Source organism: Taudactylus pleione, unplaced genomic scaffold (assembly GCF_031769625.1).
Source record: "Taudactylus pleione unplaced genomic scaffold, aTauple2 ptg000579l, whole genome shotgun sequence".
Lineage (NCBI taxonomy): Eukaryota > Metazoa > Chordata > Amphibia > Anura > Myobatrachidae > Taudactylus > Taudactylus pleione.
Genome location: NW_028284981.1, coordinates 3,910,226 through 3,926,402, shown reverse-complemented (window position 1 = coordinate 3,926,402; position 16,177 = coordinate 3,910,226). Strand labels below are relative to the sequence as shown.

Below are 16,177 nucleotides of genomic sequence, written 5' to 3'. Positions count from 1 at the left end.
CTCTGTTTCTACGAAGTCCATAGGGTCCACAGGGTTGACCTTGGGGTATAGCTTGGATCTGGATCCACGGGCACCATACAGTTAAAGCTTTAGCTCCCAGGATGCACTTGGGTCCTCCTCTATACCCCGCCCCCGAGCCACAGGCACCTCAGTTGGTAAGTAGCCTAGGCCGAAGGAGGAGACTAAACAGAGAGAAGGAAGACTGGAACACACAAGAAACCATACTCACAGAAATGGGAGACGGAAACACCGGTGACCAGTACCACAGCCCATTTGAAGCCAGGTGCGTCAGGGCGGGCGCCCTGTGGACCCTATGGACTTCGTAGAAACAGAGATAACAAAGGTAAGTTCTTACCATATCTCTTGTTTTCTACTTCAGGGTCCATAGGGGGTCCACAGGGTTGACCTTGGGGATGTCCCAAAGCAGTTCAACTAAGGGCGGGGACGCTCCTGAGCAGAAAGGAGAATCCTGCGCCCGAAGGATGCATCCTGAGAGGCAAAGGTGTCAAACGCATAAAACCTCAAAAATGTCTGAATTGAAGACCAAGTGGCTGCCTTGCACAGCTGAACAGCGGAGGCACCACGTCTAGCAGCCCAAGAAGGGCCTACAGACCGAGTGGAATGAGCCTTAACCGAGGCTGGAACAGGCAAACGTTCCTGTATATAAGCCTCCCTAATAACAGAACAAAGCCAACGGACTAAAGTTTGTTTGTTGGCAGGCCAACCCCTCTTATGGAACCAAAGAGGATGAACAACGAATCGGACTTCCTAACAGAGGCCGTCCATTCAACATAAATTCTGAGAGTCCGGACCACGTCCAGCGAAGCCTCGCCAGCCGTAAGACCCGGAGCCTGAAAAGCTGGCACCACAAGTTCCTGATCTATGTGGAACTTAGCAACCACTTTAGGCAAAAACTCAGGAAGGGGGGGATACAGTAAAGTGCCCCCAACTTGGATACCCTCCTGGCCGAAGTAAGAGCCAGGAGAAACACAGTCTTAAGTGTTAACCACTTGAGGTCAACCGACTCAAGAGGCTCAAAAGGAGGTCCCTGCAGGACCCGAAGAACCACCGCTAAGTCCCTCGGAGCCACTGGAGGCACAAAGGGAGGCTGGATCCTCAGAACACCTTGGAACAAAGTGTGAACGTCAGGCAGTGTGGCAATCCTTCGTTGGAACCACACTGACAGGGCCGATACATAAACTCTTAGGGAAGCAAGCTGTAAGCCCAGGTCAAGACCTGACTGCAGAAATGCCAAAATCCTAGAAAACTCTGAACACCCGAGGGTCATAGCTTCTAGACTCGCACCACTGAAAGTAAGTGTGCCACACTCCGTGGTAAATCCGTGCAGAGGCAGGTTTACGTGCCCTAAGCATGGTACTGTTGACAGAGCTTGAAAAGCCCCGGGACCTTAAGACGGCTGTCTCAAGAGCCACGCCGTCAAAGACAGTCGACCTAGATCCGGGTAAAGGCAGGGACCCTGAGACAGCAGATCCCGACGTTGAGGCAGAAGGTACGGAGAGTCTACAGACAGGCCCCTGAGATCGGAGTACCAAGGACGTCTGGGCCAAGCTGGAGCCACCAGCAGAAACGTGCCTCCGTCCTGTTAGATCTTTCTGAGTACCCGAGGGAGCAGGGAGACTGGAGGAAACAGATACGCTAGGTGAAACGACCATTTCACTGACAACGCATCCACTAGGCTTGCGCCTGCGTCCCTTGTCCTTGAGCCATATATGGGCAACTTGTAATTGTGACGAGAGGCCATCAGGTCCAATTCCGGCAGTCCCCACCTGTCCACGAGAAGTTGAAACACCTCTGGGTGAAGCGACCATTCCCCTGGGATGCACGTCCTGACGGCTGAGGAAGTCTGCCTCCCAATTGAGGACTCCCGGGACGAAGACTGCCGATATTGCTGGAAGGTGGCACTCCGCCCAAGTCAGGATTTGGGACACTTCCAACATCGCAGCTCGACTGCGAGTTCCTCCCTGGTGATTTATGTATGCCACCGTGGTGGCGTTGTCTGATTGCACCTGAACTGCTCTTCCGAGAATAACGGTGCCTGACGCCAGAAGAGCACGGTACACTGCCCATAGCTCTAGCCGGTCAGTGCCCCTCAACCCCGGATACTGGCATCTGTCGTGAGCAGAACCCAGTCCGGAATCCAAAAGGGGCGACCCTGGCTGAGATGAGCTGACTGCAGCCACCACGCCAAGGACCAGCGCACTTCCGGGGACAATACCAGTATCTGGGATCGTATCCGGCGGGACAACCCGTTCCATGCCACAAGAATCTGCCCCTGCAGGGGTCTGGAATGGAACTGGGCGAACTCCACCATGTCGAATGCCGACACCATGGACCCCAGGACTCATTGCCGAATGTATTGACACCCTGCCACTGCTTAGGCAACCGTGTATCCTCAGTTGTAGGGAGGATACCTTTTCCAGAGTCAAGAAAATCCTTTGTTGACTGGAGTCCAGAAGTGCTCCCAGATGGACCATCCGTTGAGATGGGATCAGAGACGACCTCTTCCAATTTATCAACCACCCATGTGCTTGAAGACAAGCAATTGTCAGGTGGAGATGATGAAGAAGCACCTCCGGGGAGCTCGCCAGCAGCAGCAGATCGTCCAGGTACGGCAGCAACCGTATACCCTGACCCCGAAGGTGGGCAGCCATGACTGCCATCACCTTGGTGAAAACCCTCGGAGCCGTGGAAAGAACGAAAGGCAACGCCTGAAATTGGTAGTGATGGTTTAGGATAGCAAACCTCAGGTACCGCTGATGTGCCGGTGCCACGGGCACATGGAGATAGGCGTCCTGGATATCGAGGGAGACCATGAAGTCCCCCGGTTCCATCGCCAGGATGATGGTCCGCAATGTTTCCATCCTGAACTTGGGAACTCTGAGGTACTTGTTCAGAGGCCTTAAACTCAGAATAGGGCGATGAGACCCATTGGGTCTCTGCACCAGAAACAGAGATGCGAAGCTTTGGACTCGTCCAGCGAAGGACTCGTGCAAAAAAATTGGTGGGGCGGCCTGCACCGAAACGACAGGGCGTACCCTTGAGAGACTACTTCTCGAACCCAAGCATCCGTGGTGGTACTGAACCAACACTGGACGAATCTGAGAAGTCGGCCTCCCACTCTGGGGTACCCCAGGGAGAGGCCCGTCCCGTCAGGCAGCAGGTTTATCCTCCTGTTTGGAAGAGGGGCGCCAAGCATTCCATATGCTTCTTGGGTTTGGATGAGGCTTTGGTCGCTGAATGTCTCGGGAAGGACTGGCCCTTGGCCTTACCCTGAACCCGAATGGACCGAACGGCAGTGCTCCTCACCCTAGTCGGCGCAGAAGCCGAAGGGAGGAAAGCCGACTTGGACTTAGCCAAGGTATCCACTATTTTGTCCAAGTCTGGACCAAATAGCAAATCTCCATTAAAGGGGAGAGCCTCCAGACCCTTTTTAGAGTCCGCATCAGCCCTCCAGGACCGCAGCCAAGAGGATCTCCGAGCAGACACAGCCGCAGCCGAAACTCTAGAGGTTAACATGCTTGCGTTCAATGATGCTTCCCCAATATACGAATCGGCATCCCTCATTTGTGCCACTAATGCTCTCTAAACATCCGGAACACCGTCCGTAAGAGAATCCTCCAAGGCTTTGGCCCAGTTCTCAATGGCTTTAGCCACGCAGGAAATGGCCATGGACGGGCGCGCCACCGCTCCGGAGAGCGACTTCAAACAAATCTCCACTTTCCTGTCCGTTGGATCCCTTAAAGAGGAAATAGACGGCAATGGTAGCGTAGCGGTTTTAACCAAGCGAGTGACATGTGAATCCACCGCCGGTGGAGTCTCCCATTTCCTGCAATGATCCTCAGGAAAGGGATAATGAGAAGCCAACCCTTTCTGCGGTTGGAATCTCTTTGCTGGGTAATTGCCAGGCCGCCGCCATATGATCCGCCAACTGATCGGAAAGAGGGAACACATTAGAAGTAACCTTTGCTTTCTTGAAGCCAGGAAACTTCGACTTAGGGACCGGTGCCTCCTCTTCTATATTGAGAATAGCCCGCACCGCCCTAACTAATGCTGGAACATTAATGGAGGACCTAGGCTCAACCTCCTGTCCCACAGCATCCAAATCAGAATCCTCATGGACCTCTCCATCATCTGAAGAGGGATCCGATTCTGATACCTGCGCGGTGAGTAAACTCACAACAGGCCGCTTAGTCGCCTTCTGTGGCACATCACCCTGCAAAAATGACTGAAAAGCCGAGGATGAAGGCGCCAAACTCTGTACCGAGTTGGAGAGAACATCCACCCAAGGTGGAGGAGCCGACTGAGGGAAGCCCTGAAAAGACTGTTGTGATACAGGGGGAAGCTGGACATACACAGGCAGCCCCGAATACTGTCTCACAGTCTGGGCCCCGGAGGGAGACCGCAATACCTGCGGAATATCCGGGGAATGGGAGATAGAGTGCTGGGACAATGCCCCAGAAGGGGTCACTGTAGGGATCGACATCTGCAATAGATGTCAGCACTTGTGAAAACATCACCCAAGGGGGGTCCTGCTGCATAGGGGGTATAGAGGGGCCTGGTGCCAGCTGGCACTGTGATATAAATCCCCCCCATTAACACCAGCAGAACAGCGTCTGCAGGAAAGCAACACAGGAGCCCCGGAGTGCTCAGTCTCCTCATCAGACATGATACAGTAATTATACAATAAATACTTATCAGCAGAGGACATACGGCGTTAACACCCTCGCACTCACCAGCATGCAACACAAACAGGCCCAAAAATATGGTACTGTGTAGCACACAACAGTATGTGACTGACCTCACAAATACATGATTTATAAAAGTGAGGTTAATAGAAAACGCCCCTCCCCCACACACCTTCGGGCTGTAGGAGAAGCAAAGGGATAGATATAAGCTGACAGCAAGTAGAAAATGAGTACAGACAGCAGCACTAGCAAAGTCACATACAATGCAGGAAGATTGTACTTACTGCACCAATCGCTGCCCTCAACCATCCAGATTCAGTGTCTGGGGGGAGTTAAAGCGCTGTGTACACTGTCCTTTAGGTAGGGGAGAGGTACACAGGGGGACCTGACCATGCACCTGCCTGGGAGCCTGCGTTATAGCCGGAGAGCTCTGAGGAGGAGTGGCCAGCAGAGGAGCAGCTCAGCGACGCCAGTACACATGAGAAAAGGCGCGCTGAGCTGAGGGGAGGAGCCGCTAAACCAGGGAAGGCTGCCTCCCCTGGCTAGTATTTAACCCCAGGGATGCCGGTTCCCCTCCGGAACTTATACCCTGGTGGTCCAGCGGAGCGCGGGGTATGCCTGCATGAGGGGGAGCCCGCCGCCGGTCTGTCCCCAGAGACCGGCGGCAACTGACTGCATTTACCCCCGCGAGCGGCGCTAAGAGCGCTGCTCGCGGCTTACCTGTTCCCCGTAGAGTCCGGCAGCAGTCAGAGGGAGGTCCCGGAGCCATGCTAGGACTAACTCCGGGGTCCCGCTGCGATCGCCAGATCAGTACTGGCGTCGCAGCGCCAGCGGGGTGTTGAAGCGGCAGCATGGACGTCCAAAAGGACAGTCCTATGCTACTGCATTAAGTGTAAAACAAGAGAAAAAAATAAAAAACTTTTCTTCTGTAAAAATAAAGCTATGGGGCTGCTCCTGCAGCCCCACTGCACAGTGCAACCGACTTCGGCCGGCACCAAACTGAAACTGAGGTGCCTGTGGCTCGGGGGCGGGGTATAGAGGAGGACCCAAGTGCATCCTGGGAGCTAAAGCTTTAACTGTATGGTGCCCGTGGATCCAGATCCAAGCTATACCCCAAGGTCAACCCTGTGGACCCCCTATGGACCCTGAAGTAGAAATCAACTATTTTTCAAAATCTCTCTGGAGGTAAAACAAGTATGGCTGCCAGACACAGACATAGGCCCTCATTCAGAGCCGTACGCTCTGAGCAGAGCGCACGCTCTGCATGAGGGCCGGGCTCCATTTTCATGGAGCGTCCTCCTGGACGCTCGTATAGCTGTGGGTCACCACCCACAGGCTATACGAGTGTGCATTTTGATGGCCGCGATGGTCGTGACCATCGCGACCATCGAAATTGCGAGCCGGAGCCTGCGGTTGAGGTTGTGATGTCAGTGGGCCGGCTTCTGACGGGAGGCGTTCCCGTGGGAACGCCCCCGTCAGGGAGGCACGCCCACCAAAGGGGGCGTGCTGTCAATCAACATTGACAGCACGCCCCCTTTGATCGGACACAACGAGCAAAGGAAAGTCCTTCGCTCGTCGTGTCTGGCGCATGCGCACGACGGAGCTCCCTCCGTCGTGCGCATGCTCAGTGCAGACCATCGACCCACTTGCGAGCGGACAGCCGCTCGCGAGTGGGTCTGAATCAGGCCCATAGTCAGTCTGCTACACAGGGCACAGGCTCTCAGCATTTTATGTGATGGCAAAGAGGGGGTGAGAAGGAGGGATGTCACAGTGAATACTTTGCTTCAAGGGGCTTTCCAAAGGCTCACTATAAGTCATGTTCCATGTGACTGTGGTCGCCACATGACAACAGTGGAAAAGCTGCAGAAAGGGAAATCATTAATAACGGACTGAAGAATCAAATCAAGAAACAAAACATAATTACCAAGCTGATTCCTTTATCCTGTCACTGTGATTTTTGTTAAAGAAGAAACAAAACAAATTTTATTCATGGGACAGCTGCTTTACGATCTCATGTAGAATAAAGGGGCACTGCAGAGTAAGTCTGTTTTGTGGACGGATCTTGAGGATTTTCGCACTGCGCATGCTCTGTAGCCGAGCGCACACATCTTGAGAATCGGAAGCAACTCAGTTGCAACTTCTCTTGCAACCGAAGAAGCGTACCTGAGTGGTAACAGCCATTATGCACTTAGGGCCTGATTCAGAGATGGACATAATGACGTTGAGTACGTAATTGAGCGCGTATCGGTAATCTTTGCACGCGTCAAATTTAATTTTCATTAATGCTCACAGTGAGGACTTATTCGCAAAGTGATTGACAAGCAGGGACCGTTTGTGGGCGGCAATGGGGGGGTGAAGCGTACGTTTTAGGGGCGTGTCTCTACCTGCGACCCCGTATACAGTAAAAATAGGTTCCGACATCACAGTTCTCGCAGCCATCCTGCGCGACCATAGGGTAAAGCTGGGTACATACTGGAGCGATGTGTACTTGGACGATATGACGGACGACGGGCAAACATATCGTATCTGCGGTACACATTAGAACGATGTAATGAAGGATGGAACGATCCCTCGTTCCATCCTTCATTACCTTTCACGGCGCCACATGCGATATCGTCCGGTTGGCCATGCAGCACGGCCAATTGGAAGATATCGCTAACAACCACGAGAGCGCACAGAATGGCTGTACACACTGATCGATATGTGGTTCTGATTCGGCCAGAAATTACATATCGGGTCGATTTCGCTCCATGTGTACCCAGTTTTACTTAGAATGCCAATAATCGACTGATAAGCGACCAATGCCTTTGTACGCAGTCGCTTGGAATCCAGGCGTCTGCGACGTTTGCATATTTTTGAAAAGCCATTGCGTACAGGTTCACTGCTGCGGTGGCATCAGGCCCTTAGGCAAAATTTACTACAGCATGCTGAGGGCTAATGTAAATGTGAACAGATCATGAGAGTGATAATGATAGTGGCTATGAAACCAAGCTTACGATAAAGCCTAGTGCGGTAGAATAATACCCCTTTTACACCAAAGTCCCGGGTCTGACCCCGGATTTGGAACACGTTTCCAACCCGGATTAGACCCGGGACAAACCCCCTTTTACACTGCAGTGCACACCTGAGCTATGCAATGACCCGGCTCTCCGGCGCAGGTGAGCAGCGCTTCTTACCATCCCTCCGCCTCCGCGACCCCCTTACCTGACTCCGAAGCAGGGAGGGCGGATGGGGTGCACTGCTCCGTTCTGGTCGGCCCAGCAGTGGACGCTTGGAGATGATGTCATCTCCAAGCGTCACTGAAGCCGGCCAATCAGGCGGCATGCGGCGCGACCCGGGTCATCGTGATCTGGGTTGCGCCGTTTACACTGCAGGCTGACACAGGAATGACCCGTGCTCATCCCTGCAAGCCAGCCGGGTCAGATCCCCGGGTCACTGGACCTGGGTTGATCCATTTACACCGACAAAAATCCTGGGTTGATGCGCGCTCAAATGCATCAACCTGGGATTTTTCAGTCGGTGTAAAAGGGGTATAAATCTCTACCACTCTGCATACTGGTATCGGCATTTCTCTAAGTGCATGTAATGCAGGTGCAACTGCGGCTGACTTGCACGCAACAATTAATCAAATCAGTCCTTTAATCTGTTATAAGTTTTGTAGCACTTCTTTTGTAAAAAATGTATTTCGTATATATATCCAACTGTGCATATTGTAGCTGATATGTCTTCCTGTGTGTGCCACGTCTTCGCATTTGTTTGCAATGCCTTTACCTTCCATGTCTTTTATAAATGTGCCTGATTTTTATCTTAACTTCACAGTGTAGAAGCAGTGTATAAATAAGTGATGTGACAGTGGCTAATTTGAATTAGATGGCGATGGTTACGCAGAAGTAAACCAGGCCACATGAGGCTCGGCTAGAGTGCAGTTCTGATCAGGTGCTGAAGTCAGTGCACATTTATAGCTGTCCAATTTCTTTCTCGTCAGGTTACACACTGAGTGTACATGAAGCCTGGGTGTGTCCGGATGGCAATGCCATGCTTATGTATTACTCATTCCTTCCTGAGATGGAGCAGCGTGCACTAGGCTTGTGTACGGGCTGTGTGTGTGCTAGTAATCCATGCAGGAATACTCCAGCTAGTGAACGATTCCTTGTTGTAAATAGGAAGTCAGACAGACTAGGATATGGAACTAGAGCTGAAATAACAGATGGGGCGATAGGACAGCGACTCTGCACTAAATTTTGCTATGTGCTACTCACAATTCTGAACACCTATCTCAGCACTTCTATACTGTGTTTTATTATTAACGCTTATTAACATTAACTTATATAGTGCCAGTATGTTTTGTTGCGCTTTGCAATTGGAGTTGCAGCTGCTGCAGAACATCTTCTTATGCAAGGAAGCTTGGAACTGGATTCACTCCAAGTCCCACAACAGATGTACATTTGATCAACTGTTTTACAGGCAAAGATATATTTCTGAAACTGAGATCGTGTTTAATTAATGACAGGATTCTACAAGCAAGCAAGCTGCAAGCCTAGCCCAACTAATCTGGCGGCTGGCCCTGCACAGTAGCTGCAACCTGCAACAGATGTCCCACAGGCACTTAGGAAGTTACAGTACCCTGCCCAACCTATGGAGCTACTCGTATCAGTTCTACAATCATTTATTTGCATTCATTCCAAATCTGCAAGGCGCCTGCTTCCCTACCCAGTGATGCAATAAGGCGGCTATTCATAAAGAACAAACAGTGGAGGTGTGGTATGAAAAAGGAGGGAGAGAAGAAATAAACAGATGGAAGTAGGGAGCTGGTAAGAAAGGGTGGCAAAGCAAGTAACCCAAGGAAAATAAATAATATATATTATATATAGAAAGAAAGAAGAGGATGTAAGTAGGGAGCTGGTAAGAAAGGGTGGCAAGGCAAGTTACCCAAGGGAAAGAGAAATAAATATATATTATATATAGAAAGAAAGAAGGAGAAAGAAGAGGATGGAATTTGGGAAATAAAATGGCAGGTAGAGAGGAGATGGAGTGTGCCAGGCAGAGAGGGGTGCTGTGTGGGCACTGCCACTCTTACTATCTCCGCTGCCAGGATGATCCCTTTCCTGGTGCGCGCATAGGCTGAGACCAGGCTCATGCAGCCGGCGCTCCGCTGCTCGGTCCCCGCGTCCGACATGCTGGCACAGGCGGGTGGTGACTTTGCTGGGCTGTGTGTGTGCGGGGAGCTGTCGCTGGGCGGGCTGCGTGCGGCGCTCTCCTGTCTGTGGGCTGGTAGAGGGGTGTGAACAGTCTCAGTGACTCCCAGCTGCTGTAACTGCTGCTGCCGCCGCTGCCGTGTATGGAGGAGAGACGAGGCTGCAGCCCCCCAGCCAGGAATGTAGCGGAGGCTGCAGCGCCTCTGTGGAAGTGACCCCGCTTACTCCGTGCTGCAGGCTGCTCTATGTACTTATCTCATCTCTCTTTAGTTTTTATAGCTCTGTATACCTATTTCTCCTTTCTCTCTCGTTATATACACATATATATTTATATCTTCTCCCTCCCTGGTTCTATCAGAGCTGTAACTAGACTTTTTGGTGCCCTGTGCCAGAAATAGCATTGGCGCCCCCCTCATTTTGCAAAGGGATATAATGCACCCAAAAAAGGGCCATGGCTTCATGGGGAAGGGCCAGGGAAGATATAGGGGAGGCCAGGAGATGCTGGGGATGTAATAAGAGGAAGCTACAAGTGAGAATGATGATAAACAGAAATTTGACAGGCCCAAACAGCGCCCCCTGACCTGCAGTGCCCTGTGCGATGGCACCGGCCGCACTACCCTAGCTACGGTCCTGGGTTCTATATACATCTCTCTCTCCCATTTATGAATAATCAAATTCTAAATGTAATCTGTGTGCGATATTACCGCCCACGATCGTATTGTGACTCCCATTTATCAACGATGCATAACCCCTTTAGCGTTTGCCAGGTTTGTGGATTTAATAAACAGCGGTAATCTAAGATTACCGCTGTTGTAGTCAAGCATAGCTCTCGCCATCTTTGCAATGGAGAACCATCAGTGCCTTCCGGCTTCAACGAAGCCTTCCAGGCACTGCCGGGTCCCCGTGTCATGCACATGCGCAGATGGACCGTCGCGCATGCGCAGAACATCGGAGCTCCATCGCTGGTAGCGTTAGGCTGCCAGCAGCCTAGCAGAGGACCTTGCCGAGGACTTCGCGGGACCTCGCCGGAGGGGTAAGTATTGTTAGATACCAGTACATTTTTCGTTTGTATCACAGTGATGCTAAATGAAAAATGTCACTGGTGTTTAATATCGTCGATAAATGGAAGCCAGAATGTGATAATACTGCCTGAGGGGTCTATTTACTAAGCCTTGGAAGAAGATAAAGTGAACGGAGATAAAGTACTAGCCAATCAACTCCTAAATTCTATGTCACAGGCTTTGTTTGAAAAATGACTGTTAGGAGCTGGTTGGCTGGTACTTTATCTCCATCCAAAGCTTAGTATATAATAGACCCCCACAGGTATCAGCACACACAGGGACAGGAAAGCAGCCTGTCCCTGAGGGGTGTAGTAGGTATTACTGCCGGACGCATGTCCGGCGGTTAAAATCCCGACAGCGGCAGCCCGGCAAGGGTGAAAATCCTGATCGTCCCTAAGGTAAGTATCGCTAACCTAATTCCCCCCCTAACCCTCCCTTAGGGGTGCCTAACCCTAACCTCCCCCCAAGTGCCTAACCCTAATCCCGCCTCTAAGTGCCTAAACCTAACCCCGCCTTCCCCGCCGCCTAAACCTAAGTCCCCCAGAGGGGTGCCTAACCTTAACCTCCCCCCGGGGTGCCTAACCCCCCCCTTCCCCTAGCCTAAACCTAACCTCCCGGGGGGATGCCTAACCCTAAGTCCCCCCGGAAGCCCTAAATCTAACCCTCCTCCCCCCGCGGCTGTCCGCGCCCGGCTTACCTTCGTTCGGTATGCCGGGAGTCGGCCTTCCGGCGTATGGTTAATGACAGGCGTCAAGTTTTCGACGCCTGTCATTAGTACCACGCCGGAATTAGAACGTCTGGAAGTCGGCGGTCGGGATTTAGACCATCAGCTTCCAAACTACATCCCTCCCTGAGATATGCTCGGAGTGAAGTGACCACATCAACAATCTCTTCACTACACTTGGGATTCCTGCACATGCACGGCCTGCAGACGTGTGCGGTGGCCATTGCCTCTCCTGGTAAATTATGCAAAGTGTACCCGTAGACTACAGCAGCTAACGCCATATTCAAATGCCGTTAGCCGCGGGGGGCCAAACTCCGGAATGCTTTAAGCGTTCCCGGAGCTTGGTAATTATGACCTATGGGGTTGCTTCTGCTGTCGGATATGGAGGGTCCATAGCAGATATCGGAGATTCCTACGATCCCTCTCCTGCAGCCTCTGTGCACATGCGCAGTGCCAGGGATGCAACTCACAGACTTAGCAGTTATCCCAACTGCTGTCCCTGCGACTTACATTTAGTCCTTCCCCTCTCTCTCTCTCTCTCTCTCTCTCTCTCTCTCTCTCCTGCAAGGAATGGGAGGCAGAGGTAACACACTCTCGCTATATGTAACAGGTAATTGAGGAAAGGTCTCTGGTCACTTCCCATCAGCTGGAGGAATGCTGTGGGTTCCGCTTATGGAGGCTGATTTATAGACCTCCAGTTATTTAGGGAGTCTCTCTTCGTAACCACTCCCCATTGCCATGGCCACAGAGGACATAGTCTGACAAGAAGCAGCTCGTTCACAGTTTCATGGGAAAATATTAGCAGACACTTATCCCTGCCTCCCTCTTCCCCGAGGAATGACTGCAACACATGTTGTCCTGCAGTTTATAGGTTCTCATAGCGAGCATGATGCAAGGCTGACAACAGGACAATCATTTTACAAAATAGCATTACTGATTTGTAATTTTGCATGTTCTTACTGATAACCAAATGAGTCATAAAATAATGTTAATTATTACACAATATTAGCACACAATTTCCACAGCGCTGCACAGAGAAAGATACAAAATAGGGTAACCATAGTAACAAAATAACATATACATAATTACATGTGTAAGTACAGCATATGCCTATTGGCTGTTAGTGAGTCGAAGAGATGGGGGGGCAAACGAGGAAGGAGGGTCCTGCTCACAAGAGCTTACATTCTAAAAGGGAATGGGTGGAGGTATTGGGGAGATACAACGGGGTTAAGGATGTAGGAGGGAAAGAAAGGATCAAGAAAAGATTCGGTAGGCTAGGATGAATAAGATTTAGGGGAGCATTTAAATCAATGGAAGTTGGGGGAGAGTCTGACAGAACTAGGGAGAGCATTCCTTAGATTAGGGGCAGCACAGGAGAAGTCTTGGAGTCGGGATTGAGGGGTGGTCATCAGTGGATAATGTTATGCATGTTTTGCCTAAGGGGTATGGAGGTATGACTTTAGCCACTTGCCTGGCATTGTTGCAGCAGATGCATCCACACCAGGCTGGGCTTTCTTTGACTAGGTCACATCTGATGCGACCAGTCAGAAACACACACTGGGCTACTGGAAGATTATCTACCGGCCCCTCTGCTCCTCTGGATCTTCTCGCAACATACAGTAGTGATCGGGCAGCTGTGTGCCCCCCTTACCCTACCCGGCGCCTACAGAGAGGAAATGTAACTTCCAGATCTGCCTTCACTGATCTTACGTGTCCCCGGCCACCAGGTAATCACAGGTAATCACTGCTCCTCTCTGCCAGGGACATGTAAGATCAGTGCTGCCACTCCCCCCCTCTCCCCCAGTAAATATCCGGAAGCTGCAGAGAGAAGCAGCCGCCAGGGTAATGTAAAGTATTCGCTGCGACTGGAGACCAGGCGGCAACGGTAAGGGGGTGCTGCCGGGATCCGAAATGATAGGAGTTAGAGGTTTTTGTATAATGGGTTGTTTGTAATTTGCTGAAACGTACTGAAAATACAATTAATTATAATTAAAGATAAATATAAACATCAACAGAATCCTGACACCCGTAGGTAAGTATGCTAGCACTAACCCCTAACTCTAACCCTCCCTTTCCAGTGGCAGGATTTCTAGAGGGGGGGTTTCCAAATGCCTGATTTTAGAGTGTGGCCATTCCATGAAGAGGGTAGAATTAGCACTTATCCAGCTTTAATATGCGTCATACAAAGTGTATTGTGTGTCATAATTCCAGCATATACAGGACCAGCGATCACAGAAAGCCATTAAATGCGGCAGTAGGGCCATCCTGCCTGAGCTGAATGTTTTTTAGATGTAGGCACCATTCCAGACCATTGGAGCAAGTCCGGGAGTCTGGAGGAGCAGCAGAAGAACCTAGCACTGCCCTGGACATATATGTACATATTGGGCTCTATAGCAGCACATCCCTAACAGTGCATGGTTTCCAGATCTCCTAGTTGGTGCACAGGTCATTTATTACTGACTGATACATGTTAAAAGCCACAGGTGGTGCTAATTATTTCATTTGTGATACTGTGAAGAAAATGCAGCACTAGTAAAATTCTATGAAATTACTATTTCTATTGTGGTCATGTGTGTGCTGGGCAGGGGGGTTTCCAGGCAGCCGGAACCCCCCCCCTGCGTTTGCCTATGCTTTCCGATGTCTAAACCTAACCTCCCACCCTAGTGCCTAAACCTAACCTCCCCGCACCCTAAACCTAACCCTTCCTCCCCGGTGCCTAACCCTAACCCCGCACCACTGCCAATACTTAACTTTGGGATGCCGGCCGTCGGGATACTGGTGTCGGGATCCCGATGCTGACGGGATTTTGTCGCCAGTATTTAGACCGTCAGCATCCTGCACGCAGGGATGCCGACAACATTCTGTTTAATATAAGTCCAGAACAAAAGGCCTGTTGTAGGTGCATTTGCTGGTACTGCACATGCACCTACATTGGTAACTTTATGCAGAGTAGTGTTATTTCTGTAGCCAAATGATTTCTAGAATTTTCCAGAACAGGATGTCCCTGCAATGTTTTCTGTACACAGTATGCCTCATGTCACAGTTACTGAGAGGGTATATTTACTTAGCAGGCGAATAAATTAGCCACAAATTGTGTTTTTTTTTCCCCCTAACTTGTTTCCTCCTTGTCTGCACAGTTTTTACAAGTATTCACTCTGAATGTACCATGCAATTTGATTAAACGCTTTACACATATTGTGCATAATGTAGGTTATTTGGTGAAACATTGGTGGGAATTATACGGAAGACCGTGAATGGCCCTGAAAAAGTACACAACAGAATGCTTAACTTACACCAGCATATTCATTAGTATTTGGGGTTTGGTTTAACTAGAATTACATTATGTCAGGTCATTGTTTAAAGACAAGATATTCATGAACATTTCCATAGTAGGGGGAAGCTTTTAATTACAATGTATATACATAACAAGTTTTGACGTCCACAGCGTAACCACCCTGGCACTGAGAGATTATGGTCCAGGGCATTGCCGTAACAAGGGTAGTGCAACCGGTTCCATGGCACAGGGCACCGCAGGGCAGGGGGCGCTGTTTGAGCCTGTCAATTTTCCTATTATCATGCTCACTTGTAGCTTCCTATTCTTTTATCCCCTGCATCTTCTGGCCTCCCCTATCTCTTCCCTGGTCCTTCCCCATGAGCCCATGGCCCTTATTCAGGTGCACTATCTTATGTCCATATTTAAAAATTGGGGGGGGAGGGCGCCAATGCTCTCTCTGGCACAGGGCACCAAAAAGTCTAGTTATGGCTCTGGTCCAGGGAAGACCTACCGCCATTGCTGAGGGCGCATGCACTACAAGTGCCGAGGTCAGGGGTGCCTGGCAATATGGCATCTCAGCCATCCTCCAAATTTTGCTATGGGACCTGTAGCAGAAAAGCTAATTTCACATCAGAATGGGCATAACTTCAAATTATATTGTATTGCTAATAACATGTATTTTTTCCTATTGTACAGATGTATGTAAGAATCCTTTGTAAGGGTCTGTGTACTATAATCAGCATGATGTCTGGTGTGTGGGAAGGTGACACAACCCCTCTTGACTACTCCCCTTTGAAGTTGGGCAAGAGAGGTTGTAAAAAGGTCTGTCTTCCTGAATCAGCCATAAATATGTCCCACTGTATATGGCATAGAAGAAATATGATTGTGGAATTATATGACAGCTGGTCAGGCCCTTCCTAAAACAGTCATTAAGAGACCTGTGTTCTGTTTGGGGACATTGATCAAAGGAATGGATGGACCAGGGATACACTCAGTCTCCGGAGGTGTGAATCTCCTCACCTAGTCACTGGGCACGTTTATTGACCCAGGCCTGTTTCCCAAACTTCAAATAGAGCTGAATGTGTAATTAAAAAACCCCTGCTCAGGTGGCCAGGAGTCCATGAGTTCAGCCAGCTAAACAATCCACTCTGAGCTGAAAAGGGTTGAAATCATCCCTAGGGAGGGAGTGAGGGTAGGGTGCCTGGAAAAAGCAGGCA

At 50.4% G+C, this 16,177-nt stretch overlaps 1 protein-coding gene across 1 annotated transcript in view; it reads right to left on the bottom strand.

Moving 5' to 3' along the window:
* PLP2 (proteolipid protein 2) overlaps positions 1 to 10,122 on the bottom strand; it is a 33,194-nt gene extending 23,072 nt beyond the window's left edge. The window contains exon 1 of the mRNA XM_088453388.1: positions 9,784 to 10,122. Coding sequence (XP_088309514.1) covers positions 9,784 to 9,882 — 99 coding nt within the window. The 5' untranslated portion in view covers positions 9,883 to 10,122. The remainder of the gene's footprint in view (positions 1 to 9,783) is intronic.
* Between the last annotated feature and the right edge of the window lie 6,055 nt (positions 10,123 to 16,177).